The sequence below is a fragment of the Lissotriton helveticus genome, chromosome 2_1 (genome assembly GCF_964261635.1).
Source record: "Lissotriton helveticus chromosome 2_1, aLisHel1.1, whole genome shotgun sequence".
NCBI classification, from domain to species: Eukaryota; Metazoa; Chordata; class Amphibia; order Caudata; family Salamandridae; genus Lissotriton; species Lissotriton helveticus.
In genome coordinates, this window is record NC_136059.1 from 572,767,776 (window position 1) to 572,794,876 (window position 27,101).

Here is a 27,101-nt window from a genome sequence, read left to right on the forward strand (position 1 = left end):
CCATCGGATGGTGCCCTTGGAGATGGTGTTCCCGAGGATGTTATGGTATCACCGAACCTTCCGCCGCTACCGGCTGGGGAGATATTAAGAGGCGTTCCCCTCCCGGAGACTTTTGTTTATGACTTTCCTTTCACTTTGTGGTCGTCTTCTCCTCTCTTGGTGACTCTACGACTCCTGTGCAGAATACATTGGGACTGTTCGTCCAGGAGGGAGAGGTCTTCAGCGTCTAAGGTTCCCGTGGATCTACTGCCTGCGAGTCGCCATGGATTGCTCTTTGTGTGCCTTTGGGTCTCGATGGGAGGGGTCCGTGTTCTTGTTCGGAAGGGCCAAGGTTAGGATTGACTAGGTCGGGAAGGGTAGGAGTGACTTTCACAAGTGTTCGACCTGTAACTGCTTGCTCTAAGAGGCTGGGCGGTGTTTTCCGGTACCCTCTACTCTCTTCTATACTGTTTTCATAAGCGTTCTTTTATTGATAGGGGGTGGCTGTATCTGGCGGGGGGTCTAAAGGGGCTGGGAGCCCGAATGTCTATGCCCTCCCCCATTCTTTTTCCTTCCTTTAGGGTTATAGTTATTAGGGGCGACAGGCACGCTGCTAGTGGGGTTAGGCTGTAGCCATCTGCAGGGGTGCAGGGTGGGGGGCTGGACGTTTTTTTTTTATTTTGCCTTTTTTATTTTCTATGGCCTTTCTTTTCCTTCCTTTTCTTTCTTAAGGATCAGTATAGCTACGAATCATTCGGACTTTTCTCGTATGCTTGTATCTAGTGCTCATGCTTTTCTGATATCCGATTTCCGGGTGGGCAGGCTCCGAGAATTGGCGCAACATGGAATGTATATTGTGTGTTCATTTGCATTGATCTGTATCCTCTGGCGCCGATTCTCTATCACAGTGGTTATTATGTGTCTATCCTGTTTCTTACCCTGTCCCCCGCATTATCTGGTTTGATTGTATGGCACCTGATCCTCTCTCATATAATATAAAACGAAACCTCTGACTCATTCTGAAACTTAATTTGGCGTTCTTATACTAGTTTCGTCCTGCATCGCCGCCGAACCTCTGGGTTGTCGGCTGATGGGCTGTGTAGTACTGTAATATCGGTGGTCTTAATCTATCTAGCGGCCAGCCCCTGCGGTTGTAGGCCCATGCCTGTATTTCCTTGAAAGCTATAATAAAGGTTTTAAAAAAAAAAATAATAATAATAAAGGAAAGGGGCCAAAGGCTAGTAGGGCAAAACCTGTGGTCAGTTTGGGCAGATCCAAGGCAAAGATGTTAGGAGTAATGTGCAGGCAAAGGCATACCCTGCAGATTGCTTAAACAGCCTGAGTTGAGCCCCCGGGTAATTCATAATTGGCTGGAGCTGTGGAGAGACACTAGATTTAGCATGACGATGGTATAAAAGCACAAGTAGGACTGTAGCAAAGGAGACTAGCGGTTTAACTAGGCATCCGAAGAAAGGGGACTGTAGTAGGGTTTTTTCCCTCCCGAAGCATAACCTCTTACCATCCTTTTGCATGGTTGACTTGTATTTTTTCACTTCTTCTTTTTAAGGATATATGTTTATCTAATTCTTTCAGCATTCCTTGAGAGTGCATGTGTTTTCTAGAGCATTCCCTTGTGTGCTGCTGCCCGCTCCCAAATATACAACCCTTTGCACTCCATGTTGATCTCTCGTGTGCTCCTACCCGTGCGCTTCATGTTGTTCTCTCCCTTGTGTCCTCCTCTCTCTCATATCCATCTCCTGCACTCTGTAAGGCTCTCCCCATCATTTGCTGCTTTTTCCCCTCCTAGCCCGCACCCTGCTTTATTATTTTAGTTCTCTTCCCACCAACCTGTTGGTTCCCTCCGCCTGCTTCTCTGTTGTTCCTCCCTCCTCATTTTTAGAGGGCTGCTACAAAAAAAATAATTTGTCATTGAACGTATCTTTTTTTAAAAATGTACTGATTGTAGGAAGCTGGCTCTGTATATACTACACCAAAGTGAGGTATAGTGTGAACAGAGTCCAGTGGAACCCCAAAGGTAGGCAGAGGTAAAAGTGGATAGGGTCTTACTCTCTATTTGTGGTAGTGTGGGAGAGCAGTAAAGCTTTATCCGAGGGTAGTGTTGAGCATTTGTTATACACACTCAATCAGCAAGTGATTGTACACACTCAAAGACTGAACTTCAGACCAATTGGTTAGTTATTTTATTTCCTCGAACCAAGCAAGCCTGGCACAGGTAAGTGATTTATACTTTGCAGTAATGATACAGTTTGAATTGTAGTAATAATACAGTTTAAATAGCAACTGTATATATACATCTGAAAGAGACACGTTAGTATTAGATTCCTTACCTTAGAATATCCCCAGGCGTCAGACTGGATCCGGAAATTTTTGCGTAGCAGTACCCTTGCGCGTCGGTAGGCGTCGTCTGCGGCTCCGCGTCCGTCGTCGGCGTCGTGGGCGCCGTGATGACGTCGTCGGAGTACTTAGACGCCGCCTCCGCGTGCTGACGTCAGTTCTTCTTTTTTCCGCGCCAGCAAGCGCAGATCTCGAAAAAGCAGTAACCCTAGTCAATTTTGACTGAACTTTTTGATCCTTTTGATTACTATTTCGAAGTCTCTCGACTCCGAAGCGGTGCCGATAGGGATGCCCGGCTTCAAGCATTGCGACGATTGCGACCGGCTGATGTCGGTCACGGATCCTCACCGCGTGTGTTTGTCGACGACAAGGCCTGCTCCGACTGCCGGGCCCTCTCTTCGAAAGCCAGGCGGGAGCGGTCCCGTAGGCGACTCGAACTCCGGCAGTCGGTCCCGCGCCGCGAGAGGTCCCGATCCCATGGGAGGTCGAGGGACAGGTCGCGGGCCCGGAGCCTCCACAGCTCCGAGAGTAGGCCGCACTCCTCCGGGTCGAAGTCGTCGTCAGGTAAGCGGCACAAGAAGTCCAAGCGGCGTCATCGCTCCTCGGACTCCCCCCGACGCTCGCGCGATGCGGCCGGGGGTTCGGGTGACACCGCCCACGCGGCTCCGTCGGAGCCGCGGGCGCCCCGTCCAGCCCCATACCCTACGGTCCCTGGGCTCGACGCGACGCCGGAGGAGGTCGAGCGCTTCCTCATGGCCATGAGGAAACTCTCTCCTCCGACGGGCTCCGCGGCGCCACCGGGCCCAGCGGACCCGTCTGGGAGCCCTAGCGGGTCGGCGGCTCCGGCCCCGACGCCGTCGGGTGCTTCGGGCCCGGCGCCGCAGGCCCCTGTTATCCCGACGCCGCCGGCGCCGAGGGGTCCAGTTGTTCCGACGCCGCCGGCGCCTTCGGGCCCGGCGCCGCACGACGCCGCTAGTCCTCCTTCGGGATCTGGTTCGTCGCCGGTGGATCTGACGCCTCCCCGGCGTCGGACCCTCAGGTGTCGCCTCTGGCGCCGTCCTTGGGCGGCGCCGACCCCGGTTCTACTTCCGTTCCTGTTCGGCCGTCGGGGCGGCCCCGTTGTGCGCCGCTCCAGACGCCGTTGGGTGAATTTCACTTTTATGAACAGGCCCCATTGGTTGAGGACCCTAAATTTCAGGAGATGGGTGAAGGAGAGGACTGGGAGGGGTCTGAGGACCCTCTGACCAGGGAGTGTCGGTCTCATGAGGACTGGACAGAAGACCTTGGGGAGGCCAGTGGCCTGGACACCTCTCCAGACCCTGGGTTTGTCTCCCCTCCTACCGTGGCTTCGGAGGAGGGGGCAACATATAGTGTGGTGCTGATGAGGGCTGCCAAGGCCTTTAACCTTGAGCTCCCTGTCGCGGCCGTGAGGACTAACCTCCTCACTGAGTTCCTTAAACCGCAGTCAAGCTCGGCCGAGCCTCTGCTGCCCTTTAATGAGGCCTTGACTGACGTTCTTCTGGGCACTTGGTCCAAGCCAGCTACGGGTTCGCCCGTAGATAGGAACGTGGCCAGACGCCACCGCCCCGCCCCGGGCGTTCCATGTTTTCTGTCCTCCCACCCTACCCCCGAGAGCCTGGTCATCCACGCCTCCAATTCCCAAACCGCATTCCCGTCGGCCCCGCCGGATCGGGAATCCAAGAGGTATGACCAGTATGGGAAGAAGATCTTCTCGTCCATTAGTTTGGGCCTGCGGTCTTCAAACACCGCCTGCCTCTTGGGACGTTACACCCACTCTGTGTGGGATAAGGTCGCGGAAGTGCTGCCAGAGTGTCCGTTGGAGGTACGGGCCAAACTCGGCCAAGCCCTTGTGGAGGGCCGGGATGCAGCCAAGTATTCCATCCGGTGTGGGCTGGATACCACTGACTCGCTGGGTAGAGCGATGGCAACGACGGTGGCGGTCAGACGCCACGCCTGGCTGAGATCCGCCAACTTCTCGGCAGATGTCCAGAGCACGCTCATGGACATACCGTTCGATGGCCGTCGCCTCTTTGGCGACAAGGCAGACCATGCGCTTGAGCGTTTTAAGGACTCCAGGGCTACGGCCAAGTCCTTAGGCCTCTCGGGCCAACGCCAGCAACCGGCTGCCTATCACTCCTTTCGTGGCCACGGAAGGGGTGCGCCCGCACGTGCCGCCAGCCACGCGCCGCAGGGCAATACCCAACGCGGTGGCGGCCGTGGGAACCGCCGTCCAGGCGGTCGTGGGCAGCGGCGAGGTCAGTCCACACCTTCCCCCGCAGCATCCCCCTCAAAACCCTCCTAGTCCGTGCTTTCAGGCCCATGTGACGCCAGTGGGGGGCAGGGTTCGCCATCACCACCTCCACTGGCGCACTGTCACGTCGGACAGGTGGGTGCTGCAGATCGTCCGAAGGGGCTACTCCCTCCCCTTCGAGGCGACTCCTCCAACCATGCCACCGCAGAACCACCGTGTATCGGGGGATCACTTGCGACTTCTGCAGGAGGAAGTTACGGCCCTCTTGGCCAAAGGGGCCATCAAGCGCGTTCCTGGGCCAGAAGTAGGGTGTGGTTGCTACTCCCACTACTTCCTGGTACCCAAGAAGGGCAAAGGGGGCCTGCGCCCTATCTTGGACCTACGGAACGTCAACGGCTTCCTCCGGAAGGAGAAGTTCAAGATGCTGACACTGGCTCAGGTCTTAGCTGCCCTGGAGCCAGGAGACTGGATGGTAGCGTTGGACTTGCAGGATGCTTATTTCCACATCCCCGTCCTGCCGGCCCACCGGCGCTACCTGCGGTTCACGGTTGGCCACGAGCACTTTCAGTTTACCGTGCTCCCCTTCGGCCTTACCAGCGCCCCACGGGTGTTCACAAAGGTGATGGCGGTGGTCGCAGCTCATCTGCGCAGGTTGGGGGTTTCAGTCTTCCCCTACCTCGACGACTGGCTGTTGAAGGCGGGCTCGCCCCAGACAGTCGTCAGCCACCTCCAGACTACGGCAGACCTCCTGCATCAGCTGGGGTTCTCGATCAATGTGCCAAAGTCACACCTGTGCCCCTCTCAGAAGCTCCTCTTCATCGGAGCGGTTTTAGACTCGGCGCAGTTTCGGGTTTATCCACCCGAGCAGCGGGTCCGGGATATTCAGGCTCTGATTCCCATCTTTCAGCCGTTATCCCGGGTTTCGGTCAGGTTGACGCTGCGGCTTCTGGGGCTGATGGCCTCCTGCATCCTGCTGGTGCATCACGCCAGATGGCGGATGCGGGCTCTGCAGTGGGACCTGAAGTTTCAGTGGGCCCAGCATCAAGGCAACCTATCCAACCATGTCCTGATCTCGGAGGGCACTGCGAGACAGTTGCAGTGGTGGCTCACGGACCGCGATTGGGTCTGCGGCAGATCCCTCTCCCTTCCCCAACCGGAGCACGTAGTTGTGACGGACGCGTCCCTCCAGGGCTGGGGAGGCCACATGGGAGAGGCGGAGATCAGAGGCCTCTGGTCTCCGGCGGAGACTCGACTCCACATCAAAATGTTGGAGCTTCGGGCGATTCGTCTAGCACTGAAGGCATTCCTCCCCTCTGTCCGGGGGAGTGTAGTGCAGGTGTTCACGGACAACATCACCGCCATGTGGTACTGCAACAAACAGGGCGGGGTGGGGTCGTGGACCCTTTGCCAGGAGGCTCTGCGCCTTTGGCAATGGCTGGAACATCAGGGTGTGACCCTGGTGGTTCAACACCTGGCAGGTTCTCTGAACGCCAGGGCGGACGAACTCAGCCGCAGGTGCATCATGGATCACGAATGGCGTCTGAACTCGGACGTGGCGCAAGGCCTCTTTCAGCAATGGGGAGAGCCTTGGTTAGATCTATTCGCCACCGAAGAAAACGCGCAATGTCATCAGTTCTGCGCGTTGGAATTTCCAAGGCGGCACTCGCTCGGAGACGCTTTTCGTCGCGAGTGGAGTTGCGGTCTATTGTACGCCTTTCCGCCTATACCACTTCTGCCCAGAGTGCTGAAGAAGATCAGGCGCGACCGGGCCCAAGTCATCCCTGTGGCTCCGGACTGGGCTCGAAGGTACTTGTATCCCGAGCTACTCAGTATGTCAGTCGATCCCCCGGTTCGTCTGCCTCTTCAGGAGGACCTTCTGTCGCAGCAGCAGGGGACGGTCCTCCACCCGAACCTGTCCAGTCTCCACCTCCATGCTTGGAGATTGAGCGGCGACAGTTGAGGCCATTTGACTTGCCTCCTGAAGTCTGTAACGTCATTCTGGCAGCCATGCGTCCCTCCACAAAGTCGGTATACGCCTGCAGGTGGAACAGATTTGTGGCATGGTGCACAGCAAAGGCTGTGGATCCTCTTGCTGCCCCTCTTTCAGAGGTTCTTCTCTTCCTTCTTTCTCTTGCCCAGCAGGGCTCTGCTCTGGGCACTATCAAGGGCTACCTTTCTGCCCTTTCAGCCTTTCTCAGGCTACCTGATCAGCCTTCTTTGTTCAAGTCCCCTATTGTGAACAGATTTCTTAAAGGCATCACTCACACTTTTCCTCCTGTTCCGTTTGTGATGCCTCAGTGGGACTTGAACCTGGTTCTGACTTTTCTGATGTGCGCTCCCTTTGAGCCTCTTCACGATTGCCCTCTTCGCCTTCTGACTCTGAAGACTGCTTTCCTGGTTGCCATCACCTCTGCCAGGAGAGTGAGTGAGCTCCAGGCTCTTTCTTGTACTCCACCTTTCCTTTCTGTCCATCCGGACAAAGTGGTGCTACGTACCAAACCTTCTTTCCTGCCCAAGGTCGTCACGGCCTTCCACATCGGGCAGTCTATCACCTTGCCTACCTTCTTTCCGCCACCGCATCCCTCTAAAGAGGAAGAGCGACTCCATCGTCTGGACCCAAAACGTGCGCTCTCCTTTTATCTGGATCGCACACGCCAGTTCCGGGTGGATGACCAACTCTTTGTTGGTTACGTGGGCGCTAAGAAGGGGAAAGCGGTGCACAAGCGGACCATCTCCCGGTGGATCATCTTGTGTATCCAGGCATGCTACTCCTTGGCTAGGAAGGAGCCCCCTGCTGGATTGCGGGCTCATTCAACCCGAGCCACGGCGACTACCACTGCCCTGGGCTGGGGTGTGCCCTTACAAGACATCTGTCAGGCAGCTACGTGGGCATCGCTGCACACGTTTGCGAGACACTACTGCCTGGACAGCGAAGTCCGGAGGGATGGCTTCTTTGGCCGTTCCGTCCTCCAGGACTTTCTGGTGTGAGTATTGGTTCGCAGACCCACCACCGGGGTTGGTATTGCTGGGGTATCTATTCTAAGGTAAGGAATCTAATACTAACGTGTCTCTTTCAGATGCACAAGTTACTACTTGTGTAACGATATATCTGTAAGAGACATTAGTTAGTATTAGATTCCTTACCGACCCACCCATCCTCCCCGTTCTGCGAACCAATATCTAGGGTTAGGGTTGTCCCCTTTCAGGGCCCTAGTTTCAATGGCACCAGTGTTGGTTTTTAACATGGCTCTGCGTTTCTGGCGCGGAAAAGCTGTGTCTAAGAACTGACGTCAGCACGCGGAGGCGGCGTCTAAGTACTCCGACGACGTCATCACGGCGCCCACGACGCCGACGACGGACGCGGAGCCGCAGACGACGCCTACCGACGCGCAAGGGTACTGCTACGCAAAAATTTCCGGATCCAGTCTGACGCCTGGGGATATTCTAAGGTAAGGAATCTAATACTAACTAATGTCTCTTACAGATATATCGTTACACAATTAGTAACTTGTGCTTTTGGTTTGGTTACAGTAGAACTACTGGTAATGCAATGCTTTGGAATATTGTACTTATACTTTGTATTGGCTTTTCACTAAAATGTCAAGTGGATTACTTTACAGATTACTTTTCTTACACAGTGTAGTATACCTGGATACTGCACTGAGACATTTCTTGTAAACAGGTAAGTAAAAGCGTTTTTGTTATTTGGTTGCAATTTTAAAGACTTACCAGCTCCACACTTTTCTTAGAAAAACAGTTAATGTTATCCTATGGGAGGAAATAGTGTTATTGGTTAACAGGTAAGTACTTTGTTGTGGGAGTTGGTATTCTGGGGTTAGACTCAGGGGTACCCCAGGGTCAAGGATGCACTCTTGTTACACCCTCAGCGGCACTAAGGTGGCCGGGTGCAGAGTGCTGAGGCCCAATGTTATCCAATAGGGGATAGGGGACCTCCGGTTGGTGGCTGCTTACGAGCAGGCCACAAGGTTGAGGGAGCAAAGCTCCTGGAATTAAGTTCAGTGCAAATAGGGGTTCAAGACCACACCGAAGGTGCACCCTCCACGGCACTAGGACGGCTGGGTGCAGAGTGTTGTTTTGGCAACAGGCGCCCTGTTACTTTCTATAGGGTTTCTCTGGTTTGCAAACACACTGCAGGCTCGGGGACAAAGGTCTTCTGGGTGTGACCACCACTTGGAGAGGTGAGTTGGGATGCTGGGGGTTGGCTAGACACCGTCGGTTGGGCCACTCAAGGCCGTGGGGTGTCGTGTGCAGGGGTGTCTTTTAGGGTAGGATCTTCGTACCAGCTCTTGGTCGATGTTGGGGTGACCTTCCGGATTTAGGCTGCAGACGTCGACTGGAGGCTTGAGGCAGGTCAGGGGTCGCTGGATCTCTGGTCTGAATCACCAGGCAGTTGGGCCACTCTAACTCGGGCTGTGGGCGTCGGGTGCAGAGTGGTTCAGATTAGCGGATTTTCCTGGAGCTGGAGTCTGTTGGTGAACAAATCCGGTGTTCACAGGAGACTACGTCTTTAGTTTGGAAGGCAGGGCAGGTCCTCGGGGTTCTTGAGGTTGCTGGCTGCAGGACACACCGGAGTTTCGATTCTGCAGGTTCGAGGTGGGGACAGGCCGGTAGGGCTGGGAGCAAGTCAGTTGGCGTCCTCCTCTTATTAGCTTCGGCAGGGCTGTTCGGTCCTTCTTCTTCTTTTCTTCTCGTAGTTTCTTGTATGAGGAAGCAAGGTTCGTGGTGCCCCCTGAATACTAGATTTAGGGGCATTTCAGGTAAGTAAAGGTTGGGACCAATGGTTCCCTTCCTTGGGGTGGGTACACCCCCCTAGTAAGCCACCCTCCAGTGGGACAGGGCATATGCCTCTCTGGTTGGCTAAGGTCCACCATCTGTAAGATGGCAGGGACTGAGAATTGTGCTTCACCTTGCCTCCCCCACCTGAGGGGTGGTGTTGGCAAAGCTGGGCACACTTCCTCACTAGGGTTTCCTGACGATTCTCCCGCCCAAAGTGGGGGTGAGAACCGGTGGAGGCCAGTTCCCGAAAGCAGCAACAGGCTGGGGAAGCCCACAAAGGCAGCTGGTCTTTGAAGCTTCCCCAGCGTGGACCCTGCCCATCCTGGGGGAGGAGGCATAGCACCTCATTCCAGGATGTGCATTGTTTCAGGCCCCCGAGAGCAGCAGGCTTTCGACCCAGGGGTCCATAAACATGTCTGGTGGTGGCAGCTGAAAGCAGCCACTCAGCCTGGACACTATTGGTAGGTCGTTTTTCAGGGTGCATCTGCGAGATGCCCTCTGTGTGCATTTTTCATTAAATCCCACACTAACATCAGTGTGGGTTAAATGTGCTGCGAAGTCAGATACATGCACAGTGGTTAGCAGCAGCCTTTCAAGAGACAAATGCAACCGTACTGTGGTACTGGGATCATTAAATTCTCAGAACACTGTACTGCAGGTCAAGGGGCTTTGAAATGCTGGAAGTTGGCACAGTATAACCCCGCAGAAGCAGAGCCCAATTACCACTGCAGAGAAATATCGGTCAATTGTGCACTGCGTGAAAGAAGCAACTATACATACACCCCTGCCTCTCAAAGTTACAATTTAGATTCAGCTTTACTATAAACAAAATCGCCTTTCACACACAGAAAATAGCCACTAAACACAATTCATCACAAAGTATAAATAAAACCAATTAAAATCATGTTCATTAAAATCCTAAAATCTGGTGGTACAATCTAAAATCCAACACTGAGTGCATTAATTTTTGATATAAAAAAAATATATATTTTTATAGTACAGCTTCCAATTCCTGTCAGATTTGTAATGTTGAATATTATTATACCTTTACTGAGACATAACTATTGCATAGCATATTGAAGTATGCGGGACGAGTGCTGGAAATAATAATAATATTAAAGCTTGCAACCGTTTCAATACTTTTTAATAGGGGTTCGAGAAGTGATCCGCATTAACTTGTGCGAAGCTGGGCTATTAAAGAAAATGCTGACCTGTTTTAACCTGATGGGCCTTCAATAAAAACTAAACGTTGTTTCCTGATATTTTATATGCAGAAACTCTCCACCGAAAACCAGCACTGGCTTTGTTTCTCTCCACTAAACTGCTCTGTCCAGTGAGCTGACTGTGCACGACCAATAAAAGGATGTACCCTCTAAATGCTGATACAGCCTTAACATCTGCTGTAGACCCGGGCTCCAGGACTCCCCCACCCCCGCCCTCCTTCCCAGGTTCTCCTGCCAGTAGTGCCTAGAAACTCGAAATTCTTGGCTTTTGAGGCTCTTTAAGAAATATTAGCCCACTTGTACCATGGAGTAGAGGGGTAATAGCAAGATGTAAATACAGACCCAACTAATTCGAAAAATTTGCATTTTGATCCCTATATGTCTGTAGTCTTCAAGAGTTAGGACTTATATATGTTCTTTTAATGTCACACTGTGCTCTTTCCCCGACACTTGGGTGAATGTTAGAGGATGTTTGTAAATTAAACTGCCCTCTCACCACTGTATGTTCTTAAACAAAGTTTGAGCGCAGTTCTAGTACAACAGGTCTTCATTATGTGCACAGCAAATAACTAAAAACAAACACACAATTACAGGAGCATTTTTTGAGAAAAGGAAATGGTTAGTCCGAAATGACTGTCCGTATTCATCATTTATAGACCACTAAGAAAAACAGACACTGGCAGCATAAAAGTCGTCCTGTTCTGGGCATGGGGCTGCGGGCAGTTGAGGGAAGCGGGTGGGGTTGGAATGCTGTTAGCATATAAAGCAGGGGGGAGAGGATGTAAAGTTACACTGCCGCCTGTGTCTGGAAGCGAATGCAAAGTCAGGGGGCAGCCCTAGAACTGTAGGTGCCTTGGTGGGCTCCCTTGTCTGCCACATTATCCAGGATGCAAAGTACAGGCGTGGGGGCCGGACCAGCAGCACACAAGGGAAACAAATGTGGAGCATGGGGTGCACAGAAGCACAGAGTGCTTGAGAGCGACACTGAGCAGGGGTATCAAGCATTGAAGGAGACAATTATAAAACATGCACTCATGCATTTCGTTAAAGAAAATCCCCATCCTTCCAATTATTTTGTGGTTATTTAAACGCCTGGACCCCAGCACGGCGTACCTGCAAGTTTCCTCAACAGAGAAGGTAGGAAGAGTCAAAGAGAGGTGCTCTCCTGCCCTCTTGGAAGCATGCTCTGCTGGAAACAGGAGGCGGCAGCGGGCCTCCTCTGCTAGTTTCAGTGAGCTACAAGATAAGAGTTACAGCCCTTTTGTTAAGATTTAATGGGGGAGCAGACGTTCGAGGAGCCACAGGGTGAGAACAACACCCAGATGAATGCTGAAGAATGTCAGGGACATGGGAGGAGGTCGGATGGACGAATGCCGCAATAAAATGCATGCAGCCACAAACCTGAAGCTGAATAAGCATCTACAGTGTAAAATGAGCAGGAAAGAGAGAAGAAAATAGTTCCTCAAAGAACTAAAAAAGAACCAAAGCGTAAACATACCGTAATCAGTCCCTGCTCTGTGGGAGGAACAAAAAAGCAAAAGGAGGGACAAAGAGGCAGGACAGACCACTAGCAAGAATGGATTTTTAAAGGACATTGCAACAAACAAATGAAAAGCAAGTGAATTGGTTTTAAGCCCAAGAGAAGTATATACTAAAGTATATACAAGAGGTCTTGGATGCTCGACCTAAAAAAGATATTAAAACTGACCTTGCGGCCTCTCTCTCCTGATGACAAATGCAGGTGGATCTTGACCCTGTGTGGATACAATGAGGGCCAGTTGGTAATATGTCCAGCATGGGGAGTGCTTGATCACTGCGTCTGCTGTGTTTGCTGTGTTCTGATTGGCTGAATGTTCCTAACTTCATGTGGCATCTAACTTTATGGTGTTTTGGGAATGCGTGCAGCTTAGGCCATGTGCGTTTTATTGGGGCCAATCTCCCACAACGATTGTGGTGTTGCTTCCTATCTGTTGGTTTAATCTGGGTGTTTCACTTTCGTTTGTCCTCTTGGTTACATTTCACCCAATCTGTGATCTGTCAATCAGTAGCCTCAGGCCTAAGTCGAAGGGCCTGCATGACCACGTATTTCTGACTCAGGGTTGATGGAGAGGTCATATCGGGAGATTTCGACAACAGTGATTTGATTTAGTTTTTGTACATACACATATTTGTACATCAACATCATGGGTTTTCTCCTGAGGGTGTGGCTGCCACTGTATCTGTTGTCAAGGCTGCTTCACACTGAAACCTTCAGAAGAGTATGAGGAAGGATCCCATTTCATCAGGGCTGGCTTGTTTGCGTTGCGGTAGGCTACCCACCCCAGCAGGTTCATTGTGACCAGTCTGTCTCAGGCGTGGGGGGGGAGGCCTCCCGAAGGTGTCCCCTCCTCCCCAAGCAGGAGAGCAGAGCAAGGTCAGAGTCAAAGGTTGTCCGCCAATCTAGGTATGATCAACGTTCCGGAGGGGAGTTCCTCAGGTAGAAATTCAGAGTGTGTGGCAACAGAAGAAGAGGTGGAATGTTGGTTCTCGTGCTGTTTCACCGGAGACACCCTCAGGGAAGATGCCACCCCCAGTACTGCAGTTCTTTCCTGTGCCGGCTGGCTTTCCGTCCATTAGTTCCCTCCCGGCACCCCCTGACAGAGGCGCTTCAACCTCTGGGTTCCATGTCTCAGGCAGCACCCCTCTTGTAGGTTTACATCCAATTCCACACAGAGGGTGAATCATTGAAGAACAACTTGCTGTCGCCAGCTATGATTGTGAGGCACGCAGGGAACAAGAGCATGTAGCGGATACCCGCCTCTCTCAATTCTGTCTTGACAGCAAGAAAAATGGAGTTATGTGAGGACCTTGCTGTCTTCTTTTACAAGAAAACTAAAACTATTTATGAACTCTTCCCAGTGAAGAACCCCACTAATCAAGGAGAGGCGACTAACTTCTATCATGGTCTGGCACTTTCTACCTTTGCTCCTATAACCTTAGAGGGAGCTGCAGCTGAACTTGCATGCCTCGGATAAGACTGAGATTATTTTCTTTGGCATCAAAACCTCTCCCAAACCCAGCACCTGGTGGCCATCTGAAATGGGTGCCCCCCCCCCCCCCCCCACCCCCACCCCATACAGCTCTAGCAGTAAGAAATCTCGGGATAAAATCTGACTCCAACCTGACTTTTGAGCATCAAATCAAAGCATTATCCTCCACCTGTTTCTTTACCCGTAGGTCCTTAAGAAGGATGTTATTTCTTATCCCCGTAGATTTTTGCAAAACATTAGTCCATGCCTGAAACACATCCAGGTTGGACTATGCCTCCAGTCTTTTCCTGGGGCTGGCTGTTATCCAGCGTCTTCAAATCATTCGGAACGCTGCTGCCAATCTATTTCTCAAGTTTCCCCCCCTCTCCAGGACACCTACGCCATCTCCATTGGCTCCCAGTGAATGTAAGTATTTAGTTTAAGGCACTCATCTTTGCATTCAGGGTCTATACCCACAAAGGTCCTCTTTATCTCAGGTGCCGCTTAAGCCTTACACCCAGACGAGATCGCTGAGATCTAATCAGTTTAAACTTTCCAACTCCCACGCATTTACAAGGCCAGAAGAGGAGGAAGATCATTTATTTTCCTGACCTCAAAGTTATGGAATGCTCTCCCTCTTGGTCTGCAAAGTAGCCCTACTGAAGCTGTTTTAAAAAAAAGCCTTAAGACCCTACTCTTTGACTCCTGTCTTGACGTAATTTAGGATCTCTTTAGTTATGTCTCTTGTACACGTTCTTTCCGCCAGTGTCGGGACACTTCTTCGTACGTAGCTGTGTGCTTTACAAATGCATTGTTTTGTGTTGTATTTAATGGTCTTTCTGTGTCGTGAAACCTAGAAGGACCCATGCACTGTTTGAAACGTCCCATGGTAGGTGGGTGTTAATATGACCAAGGCTTCTCAGACAGGTGCTTTGTGATGGCAGTGAAATTATAAAATTAATTTTAACCAGGGTTCTGGAATTTTTTGCTGTAGTTCCCTACATCCTAAATCTAGTGCTACCTTTTGAAGTTTCCCACACATCTGGGACGGCTGGCACCTGGTTAGGCACCTGCTTCTTGAAAGGGAAGTGCAACTCATGGGATTAATACACGAAATGTAACAAACGCTGTTGTGTTTCATTATGGCCACCTCATGGAGCAATGGTGACATGCAGCTCTTTATTTTATCTACATCCTGGCTTATCAACACTTGGAAAGTGTTATATATCTGATCCATGCTCTATTGATATGTTAGGCTCTGCAGGCTATTTTATTTAGCCCCATATTGCAATGTGAGGCTAGTGGAATGCTTTTGAACCCACCAGACTTATGTTGACAACGTCTGATGTATCTTGGAAAAGAATCATGGTGTTGTGAGTGTCACGCTACCAGTTGAGTACTGGGATAACAAAATAGTTTTCTGAATTGCAAATAAATAAAATACTCTGTTGTCAGAATCATGTTTAGTGTGTTTTCACTTTTCTTTATGAAGGTAGTAGTTAACATTAATGGAACAGTTAATGTTGACACTTAGCATACACATCCAAGTTGTCAACTAAGTTTTGTACCAAGGTTGTCCATGTTTGTAAAATGGTATTTTGTGATGTTCTTTGTTTAACAAACCGATCACTGGCTACTGTTCCTGATTTGCAAGCTTTATAACTACCTGTGTGCTTCCTCAATGTTGCATCTTACAGTGTGTTCTCACTTGTTTACAGGCCATGGTATGGAGATGATATGTGTGCTTTGGCATTTAAAGTTCTCCATGACAAGCAGCGGGGTCCATTGGTGTTTGTTCGCATTTATTCTGGCACAATGAAGCCTCAATCTTCTGTACATAATGTTTCCAAAAACTGCACGTAAGTTAAATAATGAGATATGACCTATACTCCAGTGTTCGCAGTTTCTCCAGTGCTGAAGAAGAATTGTTGTGTTTTTTTTGTGTTTAACAGTGAAAGAATGAGCCGGTTGCTTTTGCCGTTTGCTGACCAGCACATCGAAATTCCATCCCTTACAGCGGGTAATATTGCACTCACTGTCGGCTTAAAACAGGTAAGTCATGGCTAATTAATTTTGCTGTAATCAGTGCACCAGCAGCTGAAGTGTGCTTTAACCAGCGAATGTTTTTGCTACTGACAAAATGAGCTCATGAAGGTGTAGGTGGCCTATTGGTTGTTAAAATCTACTGTGGGAGCCTTTTCTTGGAGCAAGGGATTGACAGAAGGTCTTATAGAACGGGGAGAAGAAGCTGTATGGGCCAGGGGATTTCAAAAGTTTTAGGCGAGCAGTAGCGTAAATAACGTTTTCTATTCGAATGGGCTCATCAAGTTTCTCACTTGTTGCACAGTCCATTTATTTACTCTGGCAATCTGAAGGTATGTGAGCAGTCAGTGTCTTGGAGGTCTTGTGCATCGTATAGGTTTTTATATAAGTTCTCAAAGGCTGCTGCTTTGTGAGTGTATTTTGTGACCTTAGTGCCTTTCCAGAGAGCGCTTACTCTGTTAGTCTGATGTTTGAAACCCACCTTATGAGCTAGGACCCTGCCACATTTCTCTCCCCACTATGTAAACTTTATGTTGTAAGCCCCTCCACACGTATACCGCCCTATCTAGATCTAGCCATTGCAGTTGCAACTGAGCAGTCTCCAACTGTCACCACAACAGTGGAGTTTCTGCTCGCTTGTGAATTACTTCGAGTTCTTTCACCTGCTTCTAGTTTGTTTTCTGCTACGGAAATCGCAAATAGCCCTCCTCTGCCATACTACGGTATTTGTTGTCGCCCAGATGTTACATATCATATCGGTGCCTCCCCAATGTCATTGTTCGTCATAAAATCAGTGATGGTGGAGTAGGAAAATCGCATAGTCTCCACAGGTTAACCGCTTGTTGGACCACATCCACTTGTAGCGTGAATAAAAGTGGGGTAAGATGTGACAGGGCTAGGGGCTCGATGGATACCTCCTGGAGCCAGGTTTTTATCGCTGGCGTGCCCAGAAAGTAGTCAACGAGGGTGTATGTTTTATGAACTGAGGAGTAATGTGTAGTCTCTGGTGTGCAGGTGTAATATTCTCCACAGGTCTCCCGGCCCTCCCTCTTGCAGCCATTCTACCCCTGCCCCTGAAAGGGCCCGTCTGCCCAAAATAGTCTCCTGCCCTGTTGATGTCGTTGTTCATAATCAGTTTGAGGTCTGTCTCCCAGCAAGACTTGAGAGTCTGGGGAGTCTAGTGTGTCCAAGCTAGTTTTTCTTGGTTCTTGTTTGGGTCATAAATAGTCGCTATGGTGAACAATATCTCCCTTATCCGAATGCGGTAGGCCATCAATCTACCACGTATCTTGGCCACCTTACTCCCTACCACCCCTTAAAAGGGCTGGGAGAAGAAAATGGCCACTCCCATTTTTTGTTGGGCTAGAGGAAAAGTATTGCTGTGGGTAATGGTGCTATTTCTGTTCTAGTAGATGTGTCTCCTGCAGGAGACAAACATCTCCTCCATTCTGTCCCGGGAAGGACAGACCCCTGCCCTCTTGATCGGGCTTTTAAGGTACCTCATATTGAGGCTGATTACCTTGACATTAATGGTTGTGTGTGTGGATAGAGGTGTACATCAAGGGTGTACCTCCTAATTGGACCAGGTTCCCCTCACCTGATCTATTATGTAGGTGGGTGTGCATGGTAAGGTCTGCTTAGCTTACTTGATTTTTTTGACTGTCTCTTTGTAATTGTGTGAGTACTGTCTCCCCGTCTGCCCCAAACAATAATATGAACAAATAGAGCCCAGTCAGCACTGTAGATATGAAGAAGAGCCCAGAGGGCATAACCCGGACTGATTGCGGGCCAAACCACATCAAGCATTATTCAGAAAAGTTCTCCCTTCTCATGCCCTTCATATACTTTAGAAAAGGGAGAGGGGCTGCTGTGAAGGGTGGAGGCCTGTAGTTTAAGATACCAGTTGAATTTCCAAGCTCAACCTGTATCTTGGCGGTCCGTATCTCCAGCCAGGATGTCTATAACTACTTGCCGCTACTGTGCTGTGGTTTCCAGATCAAGATGCAGGCCTTTCAGGGATCTCATGACCCGTTGCCCATAATGCCCTCATCCATCTGGGGTCTTCGTGGTGCGTCTATGGCAGTGTCTTCTGGCATGTCAAGGAGTCGATGTGCCTCACTCAGGATTTTGACTTGATAGTGCTTGTATTCCCATTGGAAGATTATGCAGAACAGGTGACCCCCAACTAAATGAGTTGCCTTCATTTTTTAAATGCTCTGAGATCGTTGGAACTCTCTGCATTTTTGCAATGTCATGATGGAGAGGTCTCATTTTAGCCCAAGTTTGTGTTCCTGGCCCTGTGATGGACATGAGGTAGCCTCAAGGGTGCTCCACGTTCGCACCTGCATGACTCACTCTTCACCCTTCATCGAATTGGATAGTGTTCTCCGTGTCTAGACACATGCTTTTGCAGAAGAGAGCCTGCACGTAGCCTATTATATGTGACCCTTCTGCCCCAGTTGGTGCCCCTTGAATGTGAATATTGTTCCTGGGCAAGCCCCTCTGCTGATCCTGGAGATGTAGCATACAGCAGAAACAGAAACCTACACAGCACATAAGAACAAAGCACGGTCAATGGGCTTACAGACATCTTAGTTCCATACTTAGAGTGATATCTACAGCAGAGCAAAAGAAAACATCTGCATACAGCATCAAATGAGCACAGAGTTCTACCAAGCGCATTTGCAACACAACGGATACAGCTGTTGTTCCATTACTGCGTAATATACAACATTGTTAAAAGACTAGTTTCTTAGACCTTATTTGCGTCTTAACATGATCTTAACCATCTAAGCGGGCTCATGTAGTCTCAATCTGAATGTTCTGTAGTAGGGGATCTCTGTGTATAGTCATAATCTAGTGAATAGTCCCGCCCATGTGCGTGGACCCCGGAGCAATCAAAAATAATCTCTTAAATTGTCAAAAAATGCAGAACTGCACAGACACTTAAGAGAGAATTTAAATATCCACAGGCTACACTGTCCAGTACTTCAACTAGAAATTCCACCAAAAAACCACAAACAGCACAGCCTGTCCAGGTTTCTCCACATAGAAACACTTGCTTTTACCAGCAAAACACTCAGGAATGATAGAGAGGAAGAAGTGGACAGACAAGCCCCATGGGCTGCCATTATGTGGCTCAGAACAGGATACTGTGCCTCTAAGAGAACCTTCCAGAACTCTCTCAGTATCCCAGAATGCACAGCAGGTCCCTTTTACTTTCAGTTCTTTTTTCCGGCTCCTGCTAGCAGGACCCTGGAGCATTGAGCTCTCCCTTTTTAGGGATTATTTAGTGATTTTTGACTTTTTTCAGTATTTGAGTGCTTTCATTCGAAGTACTTTGGTGCTTTCTTCCTTGTGTGTGTTTCTGAGCACTCTTTTATTTGTCAAAATGCCTGCTTTGTTTGACAAATGCCCAGAGTGTTCGAGGAAGAAGGCCAAGTCGGACCCACACGAGGTGTGCATCATCTGCCTTCCCTCATCTCATGTCCCAGAGGAGTGTGACATTTGCCAGGGATTCTCCAGTAGGACCCTGAGAGATAGGATGAAGATCAGGCTCCAAGGCCTGGAAGACAGAGGACTGAAGGCACAAGGTGGGTCTGGGCAGACGTCCTCTGCCCATGCTGAGGCCTCTGGGGGGCTCCCCAGGGGCAGGAAGACCAGCAAACGTCCCTATTCTCCGTCGGCGTCGAGAGGGATGACTACAGTCTGTTCCCCGTCTCCCCAGGGCCCTGGTCGAAGCGGCGTTGACGCTCGGCGTCAAGGGAACTGAATAGACCGCCGTCGAGGTCACCGGTGACAGTCTCATCGTCGTCGTCGTCGAGAGGTGGCCCGGCGTCGGCGCTCGCGGTCGAGGCGACACCGCCGTTCGCCGTCGGTGAAGAAGAGGAGGTCGGCGTCGAGGGGATCCTTGACGTCGAGGATTACGTCGAAGTCTCACAGGCATTCGGCGTTGAGGAGACGCTCGTCGTCGAGGCGAAGGCGGTCGCCGTCGAGGCGAAGAAGTTCGCCGTCCGAGGAGGAGGCATTCGCCGTCGAAACAGGCGCTCAGCGTCGAAAAGGGGGCGGTCGACGTCGAGGGACCGACGGTCGCCGTCGGGGCGACGTTCCTCGACGCCAAAGAGGCGCAGAAGGAGTTCTGGCACCAGGAGTCATTCTAGCCGGTGGCATGTACCGATAGGGGACTCTCCATCGCCTGAGAAGAAGGGAATGTCACCGGGCTCGGTGTACTCTGAGGTGTATACACCTCCTAAGACGAGGTCGACTCCACCTCCTCCTCCCTTGCCCAAGGAACCTCCGCCGCGGACTCCCACCCCGCCTCCGCTTCCACCTCCTCATCACCCTCATCCTCATCCTCGGCCTCAGCCTCTTCCTCGGCTTCCAACTGGCGGACTGCCTGTGGTTCCTCCGAGGACAGTTTCGCTGCCACGATACCCGACTCTGCCTAAGGGGACCCCTCAGCCGAGGCCGCCAGTCAGGCCACGGTCGCCTACTCCTGTGAGGCCTGTGGAGCGCCCGAAGCCACGGATATCGCGCTCTCGCTCCGGTCGGAGGGGGAGATCACGGAGTCGTCACAGGTCGTCAACGAGATCAAGACGACGCCACAGGAGGCGCAGATCACGGTCCCGCATGGACGCTTCTGGGACCAGAGACTACTCACCGACTTTGTCGGAATCCCCTGGGAGGAGGGTGTCGTCTGTAGACGACATCGTCACATTCCAGGATGTTCTGCTGCGGGGTGCAGCTAAGTTGGGCATCACGGTGACGGTGCCTACACCCACGACGTCTGTGATTTTTGAGACGCTCCATAAAAAGTACCTGTCTCGACCATTGCTGCCTCTAGTACCAGGCTTGGTAGAGCCTGCCGAGGAGCTGTTTCTCACTCCCGCGGTGACGAAGGCTGCTCCTTCCAGGCTCCTTAAGAAGTACCGGGCCCCGGATTCTGACCCGGCTTTTCTTCGGATGGATCCGACACCGGACTCTGTCATAGTGACGGCGGCTAGGAAGCAGCATGCCACCACCCTGTCCTCTACAGTACCTCCTGATAAGAAGAGCCGCTGGATAGACTCGGCAGGCAGAAAGGTCTGTGGGACGGCATCTACTGCAATGAAGGCGGCTAGTGCCGCTGCTTTGCTAGGGCGATACGATCGTGCCCTATGGGAGTCCCTCCAGCAATTCGCTGAGCTCCTTCCTCGAGAGAAGAAAGAGGACTTTCAAGAGATTCTGAAGGAAGGGATGCTGGTGTTGAACCAACTCATTAGTGCGGCTGCTGATGTGTCTCTTCTGGCGGCACATGGGTACTGTCATGGTGTCAACCAACGACGCCATGCTTGGCTTCGACTTACATCGCTCAAGCCAGAGGCTCAACAGCGGGTGACCAATCTGCCTTTCTCGGGGGAAACCCTGTTTGGCAAGCATGCGGATGACGAGATGGCCCGTATGAAGGCCGAGGCCGAGACCCTGATGGCTGTTGGGTTGGAGAAGCCCAAGGAGAAGAAGACCTACTGCCCATTCCAGAGAAGGTTTGGAGAGCAGGGCAGAGGGCGTGGGCAGACCTCAGGACAGCAGCAACAACAGCAGCAGCAGTTCCGGAGGCCCTTCCAAAAGCGCCAGAAGGGCAGAGGTGGCCAGCAGTCCGCAGCGGCGAACAAAGGCCCGGCTGGGTCTCGGCCCTGAGCGGTTACTTCCCCTACATCCGTTACCCGCTCCGGTGGGAGGAAGCGTTCAATTATTATTTTTTCTGGCAGAGTGGAGAAAAATTACTCAGGACAAGTGGGTGCTGAATATTGTTTGCAATGGATACAGTCTTCGGTTCACCAGCCCGCCTCCAGCAATTCCACCGGTCAGCTCGCAGTTTCAGCTGCACGAGCTCCAGGCGGAGGCCGATAGCCTGTTAAGGAAAAGGGCTATAGAAGACGTACTTCTGTCTCAAAGGGGAAGAGGTCTGTACTCCCGTGTTTTTTCTGGTTCGCAAGAAGGACAAGAACGAGTTCAGGCCCCTTCTAGATTTGCGACAAGCAAACAAGTGGATTCACAGAGAGACGATAACGGCTACCCATCTACCAGGTGTGCAGAATGTTCAGGCGGACGCACTGAGCAGACTGATTCAGGAAAACCACGAATTGGTCATAAACAATGACGTACTAGGAGAAGTCTTTGCACGGTGGGGGACTCCAGGCGCAGATCTGTTCGCCACCGCCGAAAACAGCAAATGCCGAGACTTCGCCTCCAGGTACTACCAGCAGGGGACGCTTGGGAATGCGCTATGGATCAACTGGTCAAACAGATTTCTGTACGCTTTTCCACCCATTCCCCTGATTCCGGCGGTGCTCATCAAGCTGTCCCAGTCCAGGGTGCGGATGATCCTGATTGCCCCGGAATGGCCCAGGCAGTGGTGGTTCACGGACCTGCTTCACCGGTCTCTCCTTCCTCACATACGGCTGCCGTGCCGGCCGGACCATCTCACGAAGTTCGGGGGGCAGATGGTGCACCCCAACCTCTCGTCTTTGAGTTTGGCGGCATGGCTCCTGAGATAGTGCAATATGGCCATTTGAATCTACCAGAAGATTGTATGGACATACTGAAGGAGGCTAAGCGACCTTCCACTCTGACTTCCTATGCTTACAGGTGGAAGCGATTTTGCATCTGGTGCAAGTCCAAGAAGTATGACCCAACGACATGTAAGGAAGAGGTCATCCTTCCGTATCTTCTACATTTGGCGCAGTCTGGCCTTAATGTCCATTCCATTAAGGTTCATCTCGCTGCGCTGACTGCCTTCAGGAAGTGCCCTTCACAGACTTCCTTCTTCCGGATCCCTGTGATCAAGGATTTTTTGGAAGGCTTGAAGAAAGTGTTCCCTCCTGTCCGGCTTCCTTAGCCTTCATGGGAATTGAACGTGGTGCTGTCCAGATTGATGAAGGAGCCTTTTGAACCTATCCATAAGGCTTTGTTGCAGCAGCTGTCCTGGAAGGCGGCGTTCCTTGTGGCCATTACATCGGCCCGCAGGGTGAGTGAAATTCAGGCGTTGTGTTGCCAAGAACCTTATACTGTATTTCATGCTGCTAAGGTTGTTATGCCTATTCACCCTAAATTTCTTCCAAAGGTTATATCTGATTTCCATGTTAACCAGACCATAACTTTACCTACGTTTTCTCAGAATCCTTCATCTCCAGTGGAAAGGTCTCTGCATTCCCTGGATGTTAGGAGGGTGTTGAAATTTTATCTGGATAAAACCAAAGATATTTGTAGGTCGGACCAATTGTTTATCAATTATGGATCAGTCAGGACCAGTCTTGCTACCTCAAAACAGTCCATCTCCAGGTGGCTTGTGTCCTGTATACAATTATGTTACCAGAAGGCTAATAAGACCTTAGGGGGTAAGCCTAAGGCTCATTCCACCAGGGGCAAAGCTGCCACGATTGCTTTGCTACGTAATGTTCCAATTGCAGAAATCTGCAAGGCGGCCACTTGGAAGTCGGTCCATACCTTTGCTAAGCATTACTGTCTGGACACTGATGCCAGGGCAGACGCTCAGGTTGGGCAGGCTTCGCTGCGAAACCTGTTCGCACAGTAGTGGTGTTATTTCTCTTTTCTCCCTCGCCGCTTTGGTTGGGGATGGGCTTGCCATTCTATTCACTAGATTATGACTATACACAGAGATCCCCTACTACAGAAGGAGTAGTTTCTGTCCTGTAACTCCAGTTCTGTAGTAGGGGTATCTCTGTTATAGACATAAGCGCCCACCCTCCTCCCCGGTGGAGAGAGATATTCATGTAAGGAATGCTACAGGTCTGGCGTGTTACGCCTTCAAAAAGAACTGAAAGTAAAAGGGACCTGCTGTGCATTCTGGGATACTGAGAGAGTTCTGGAAGGTTCTCTTAAAGGCACAGTATCCTGTTCTGAGCCACATAATGGCAGCCTATGGGGCTTGTCTGTCCACTTCTTCCTCTCTATCATTCCTGAGGGTTTTGCTGGTAAAAGCAAGTGGTTCTATGTGGAGAAACCTGGACAGGCTGTGCTGTTTGTGGTTTTTTGGTGGAATTTCTAGTAGAAGTACTGGACAGTGTAGCCTGTGGATATAGGCTGCATTATCTGTCTTTAAATTCTCTCTTAAGTGTCTGTGCAGTTCTGCATTTTTTGACAACTTAAGAGATTATTTTTGATTGCTCCGGGGTCCACGCACATGGGTGGGACTATTAATCAATCAATCAATCAATCATAACACTTGTATAGCGCGCTACTCACCCGGGAGGGTCTCAAGGCGCTTGGGGGAAGGGGTCCGCTACTGCTCGAACAGCCAGGTCTTGAGTTGTCTCCTGAAGGCTAGATGGTCTTGGGTCAGCCGAAGGTGGATGGGGAGGGAGTTCCATGTCTTGGCCGCCAGGTAGGAGAAGGATCTGCCTCCGGCGGTGGCTCTTCGGATGCGTGGTACGGTAGCGAGGGCGAGGCTAGTAGATCGTAGCTGGCGGGTGGGCGTGTAGAAGGTCAGGCGGTCGTTGAGGTACTTGGGGCCCAGGTCGTGGAGAGACTTGTGTGCGTGGGTGAGGAGCCTGAACGTGATCCTCTTGTTGACGGGGAGCCAGTGCAGGTCCCTCAGGTGGCCGGAGATGTGGCTGCGTCGGGGGATGTCCAGGATGAGTCGGGCGGAGGCGTTCTGGATGCGTTGGAGTCTACTCTGTAGCTTGCCTGTGGTTCCGGCGTAGAGGGTGTTTCCGTAGTCCAGTCGGCTGGTGACGAGTGCCTGGGTGACCGTCTTCCTGGTTTCGGTCAGGATCCATCGGAAGATCTTGCGGAGCATGCGAAGGGTGTGAAAGCATGACGAGGAGACGGCGTTGACTTGTCTGGTCATCGAGAGGGAGGAGTCCAGGATGAAGCCCAGGTTGCGTGCGTGGTCTGTTGGCTTTGGAGCGGTGCCCAGGGCGGGGGGCCACCAGGAGTCGTCCCAAGCGGAGGGCGATGGTCCCAGGATGAGGACTTCCGTCTTGTCTGAGTTCAGTTTCAGGCGGCTGTTCTTCATCCACTCAGCGACGTCTTTCATCCCTTCGTGTAGGCTGGTTCTGGCGGTGTCGGGGTCTCTGGTGAGGGAGAGGATCAGCTGGGTGTCGTCGGCGTAGGAGATGATGTTGAGGTTGTGTTGGCGTGCGATGGCTGCAAGAGGTCTCATGTAGACGTTGAAGAGGGTGGGGCTGAGTGATGATCCTTGTGGTACGCCGCAGATGACTTCGGTGGCCTCGGATCGAAACGGGGGGAGGCGGACTCTCTGTGTTCTTCCGGCGAGGAACGAGATGATCCACTCCAGTGCCTTCTCTTGGATGCCGATGTTGCTGAGGCGTTGAACTAGGGTGCGGTGGCAGACAGTGTCGAACGCTGTAGAGAGGTCCAGGAGGATGAGGGCCGCAGTTTCCCCGTTGTCGAGCAGGGCTCGGATGTCGTCGGTGGCTGCGATGAGGGCGGTCTCGGTGCTGTGGTTGGCTCTGAAACCGGACTGCGAGGGGGTCGAGGGATCCGTTCGTCTCGAGGAAGGCGGCCAGCTGTCTGTTGACGATCTTCTCGATGACTTTAGCAGGAAAAGGGAGGAGCGAGATGGGGCGGAAGTTCTTGAGGTCTGTGGGGTCCGCTGTTGGTTTCTTCAGTAGGGCGCTGAGCTCGGCATGCTTCCAGCTCTCTGGGAAGGTGGCGGTGTTGAAGGAGGTGTTGATGATGTTCCGGAGTTGGGGTGCGATGGTGGAGTCGGCCTTGTTGAAGACGTGGTGGGGGCAGGGGTCGGTCGGAGATCCGGAGTGGATGGTGTTCATCGTGCGGGCTGTGTCTTCGGTGGTCACCGTGGTCCAGGTGCGGAGGGTGGCGGTGGGGGGTGTTGGTTCGACGGTTGGGTGCGTGGATGGTGCGCCGAAGCTGTTGTGGATGTCGGCGATCTTGCGGTGGAAGAACGAGGCGAGAGAGTCGCAGAGATCTTGTGATGGAGTGATGTCGTTGTTGCCGGTGCTGGGGTTGGAGAACTCCTTGACGATGCTGAAGAGTTCCTTGCTGTCGTGGGCGTTGTTGTCCAGTCGTTCCTTCAGTGATTTCTTCTTGGTGGTGCGGATAAGCTGGTGGTGCTTGCGGGTGGCGTGTTTGAGGGCGGTCATGTTGTCAGTGGTCTGGTCGAGGAGCCAGGCTTTCTCGAGGGTGCGGCAGGTCTTCTTGGAGTCCTTGAGTTCGTCGGTGAACCAGGAGGCCTTCTTGCTTCTAGGTCTGCTGGGAGGGTTCTTCAGTGGTGCGAGGTCGTTGGCGCAGGCAGTCAGCCACTGTGTGAAGTTGCGGGCTGCTTCGTCGGGGTCCGTTGTGCTGGCGGGTGGGTTCTGGCTGAGGGAGGTGGTGAGCTGGTCGGCGGTGATCTTGCTCCAGCTCCTGTGAGGAACCTGTTGCGGGGGATGGTGGGTCGTGGTTCTCCTGAAGCTGAAGTGGACGCAGCTGTGGTCGGTCCAGTGGAGTCCGGTCGAGTGGCTGAAGGTGATGTGCTTGCTGGATGAGAAGACGGGATCAAGCGTGTGGACGACGTAGTGAGTGGGAGTGTTGACCAGTTGCTTGAGTCCGAGGTTGGCGAGGTTGTCCAGCAGGGCGGCGGTGTTGCGTTCCTTGTTGTTCTCCAGGTGGAAGTTGAGGTCCCCTAGGACTATTCACTAGATTATGACTATAACAGAGATACCCCTACTACAGAACTGGAGTTACAGGACAGAAACTACTCCTCCGTGCACATACTCTAATAGAGGTTCCCAAGTATCGCTGGGGTGGGACGAGGCTGGCAGGAGCTCCGCATAGGTTGATAGCTGCTCTTTACAGTATATAATGTCTGATAGCTAGTCCTTAAATTTAGGGGCTCACCCTCTGCCCCCTCTCTATGCAACCTTATGCTTCTCCAGTAATAGGCCCATTGCAACAAGCTTCCTATGTGCTGTCTGTAAATCTGCCGTGTAGCAGAGTAGCGCAAGCACCGGTGACACAGGAATAGAGGAACCAACCATTGTGGATAGGGCTGCTATCACTTCCTGCCAATAACTATCTACCTCTCGGCATTCCCTTGCTAGGGGCAAAAACCCTGCTCCCTCCTGCCGGCACCTTTCACAGCGGTCATCGTTCCTAAATGTAAATTTGCATAGGTGTATAATAAACATTATGTATACATTTTCAATGTATGATCCGCAAACGACTGCTTGCCATGATGGCCTCTGTCTGCGTACATCAGTACACCCACTGTTTATATGTCAGTGGCTCATTGAAGTCGTGGTCCCATGCCTCCCTGGCACCATGCTGTGCTTGCAGCGCTCTAGCAGTGCTGTAAATTCTGGATACGGCGTGTGCTGGCCCTGCCATTTTCAACATAGTATGTAAAGTATCCAGCATGGGGGGCTCCTGCGGGAAACCAGGGACGTTGGCCCTGACCTC

At 51.7% G+C, this 27,101-nt stretch overlaps 1 protein-coding gene across 1 annotated transcript in view; it reads left to right on the top strand.

Moving 5' to 3' along the window:
* GFM2 (GTP dependent ribosome recycling factor mitochondrial 2) overlaps positions 1-27,101 on the top strand; it is a 316,398-nt gene that overhangs the window by 154,377 nt on the left and 134,920 nt on the right. The window contains exons 13-14 of the mRNA XM_078675255.1: positions 15,353-15,493; positions 15,587-15,686. Coding sequence (XP_078531381.1) covers positions 15,353-15,493; positions 15,587-15,686 — 241 coding nt within the window. The remainder of the gene's footprint in view (positions 1-15,352; positions 15,494-15,586; positions 15,687-27,101) is intronic.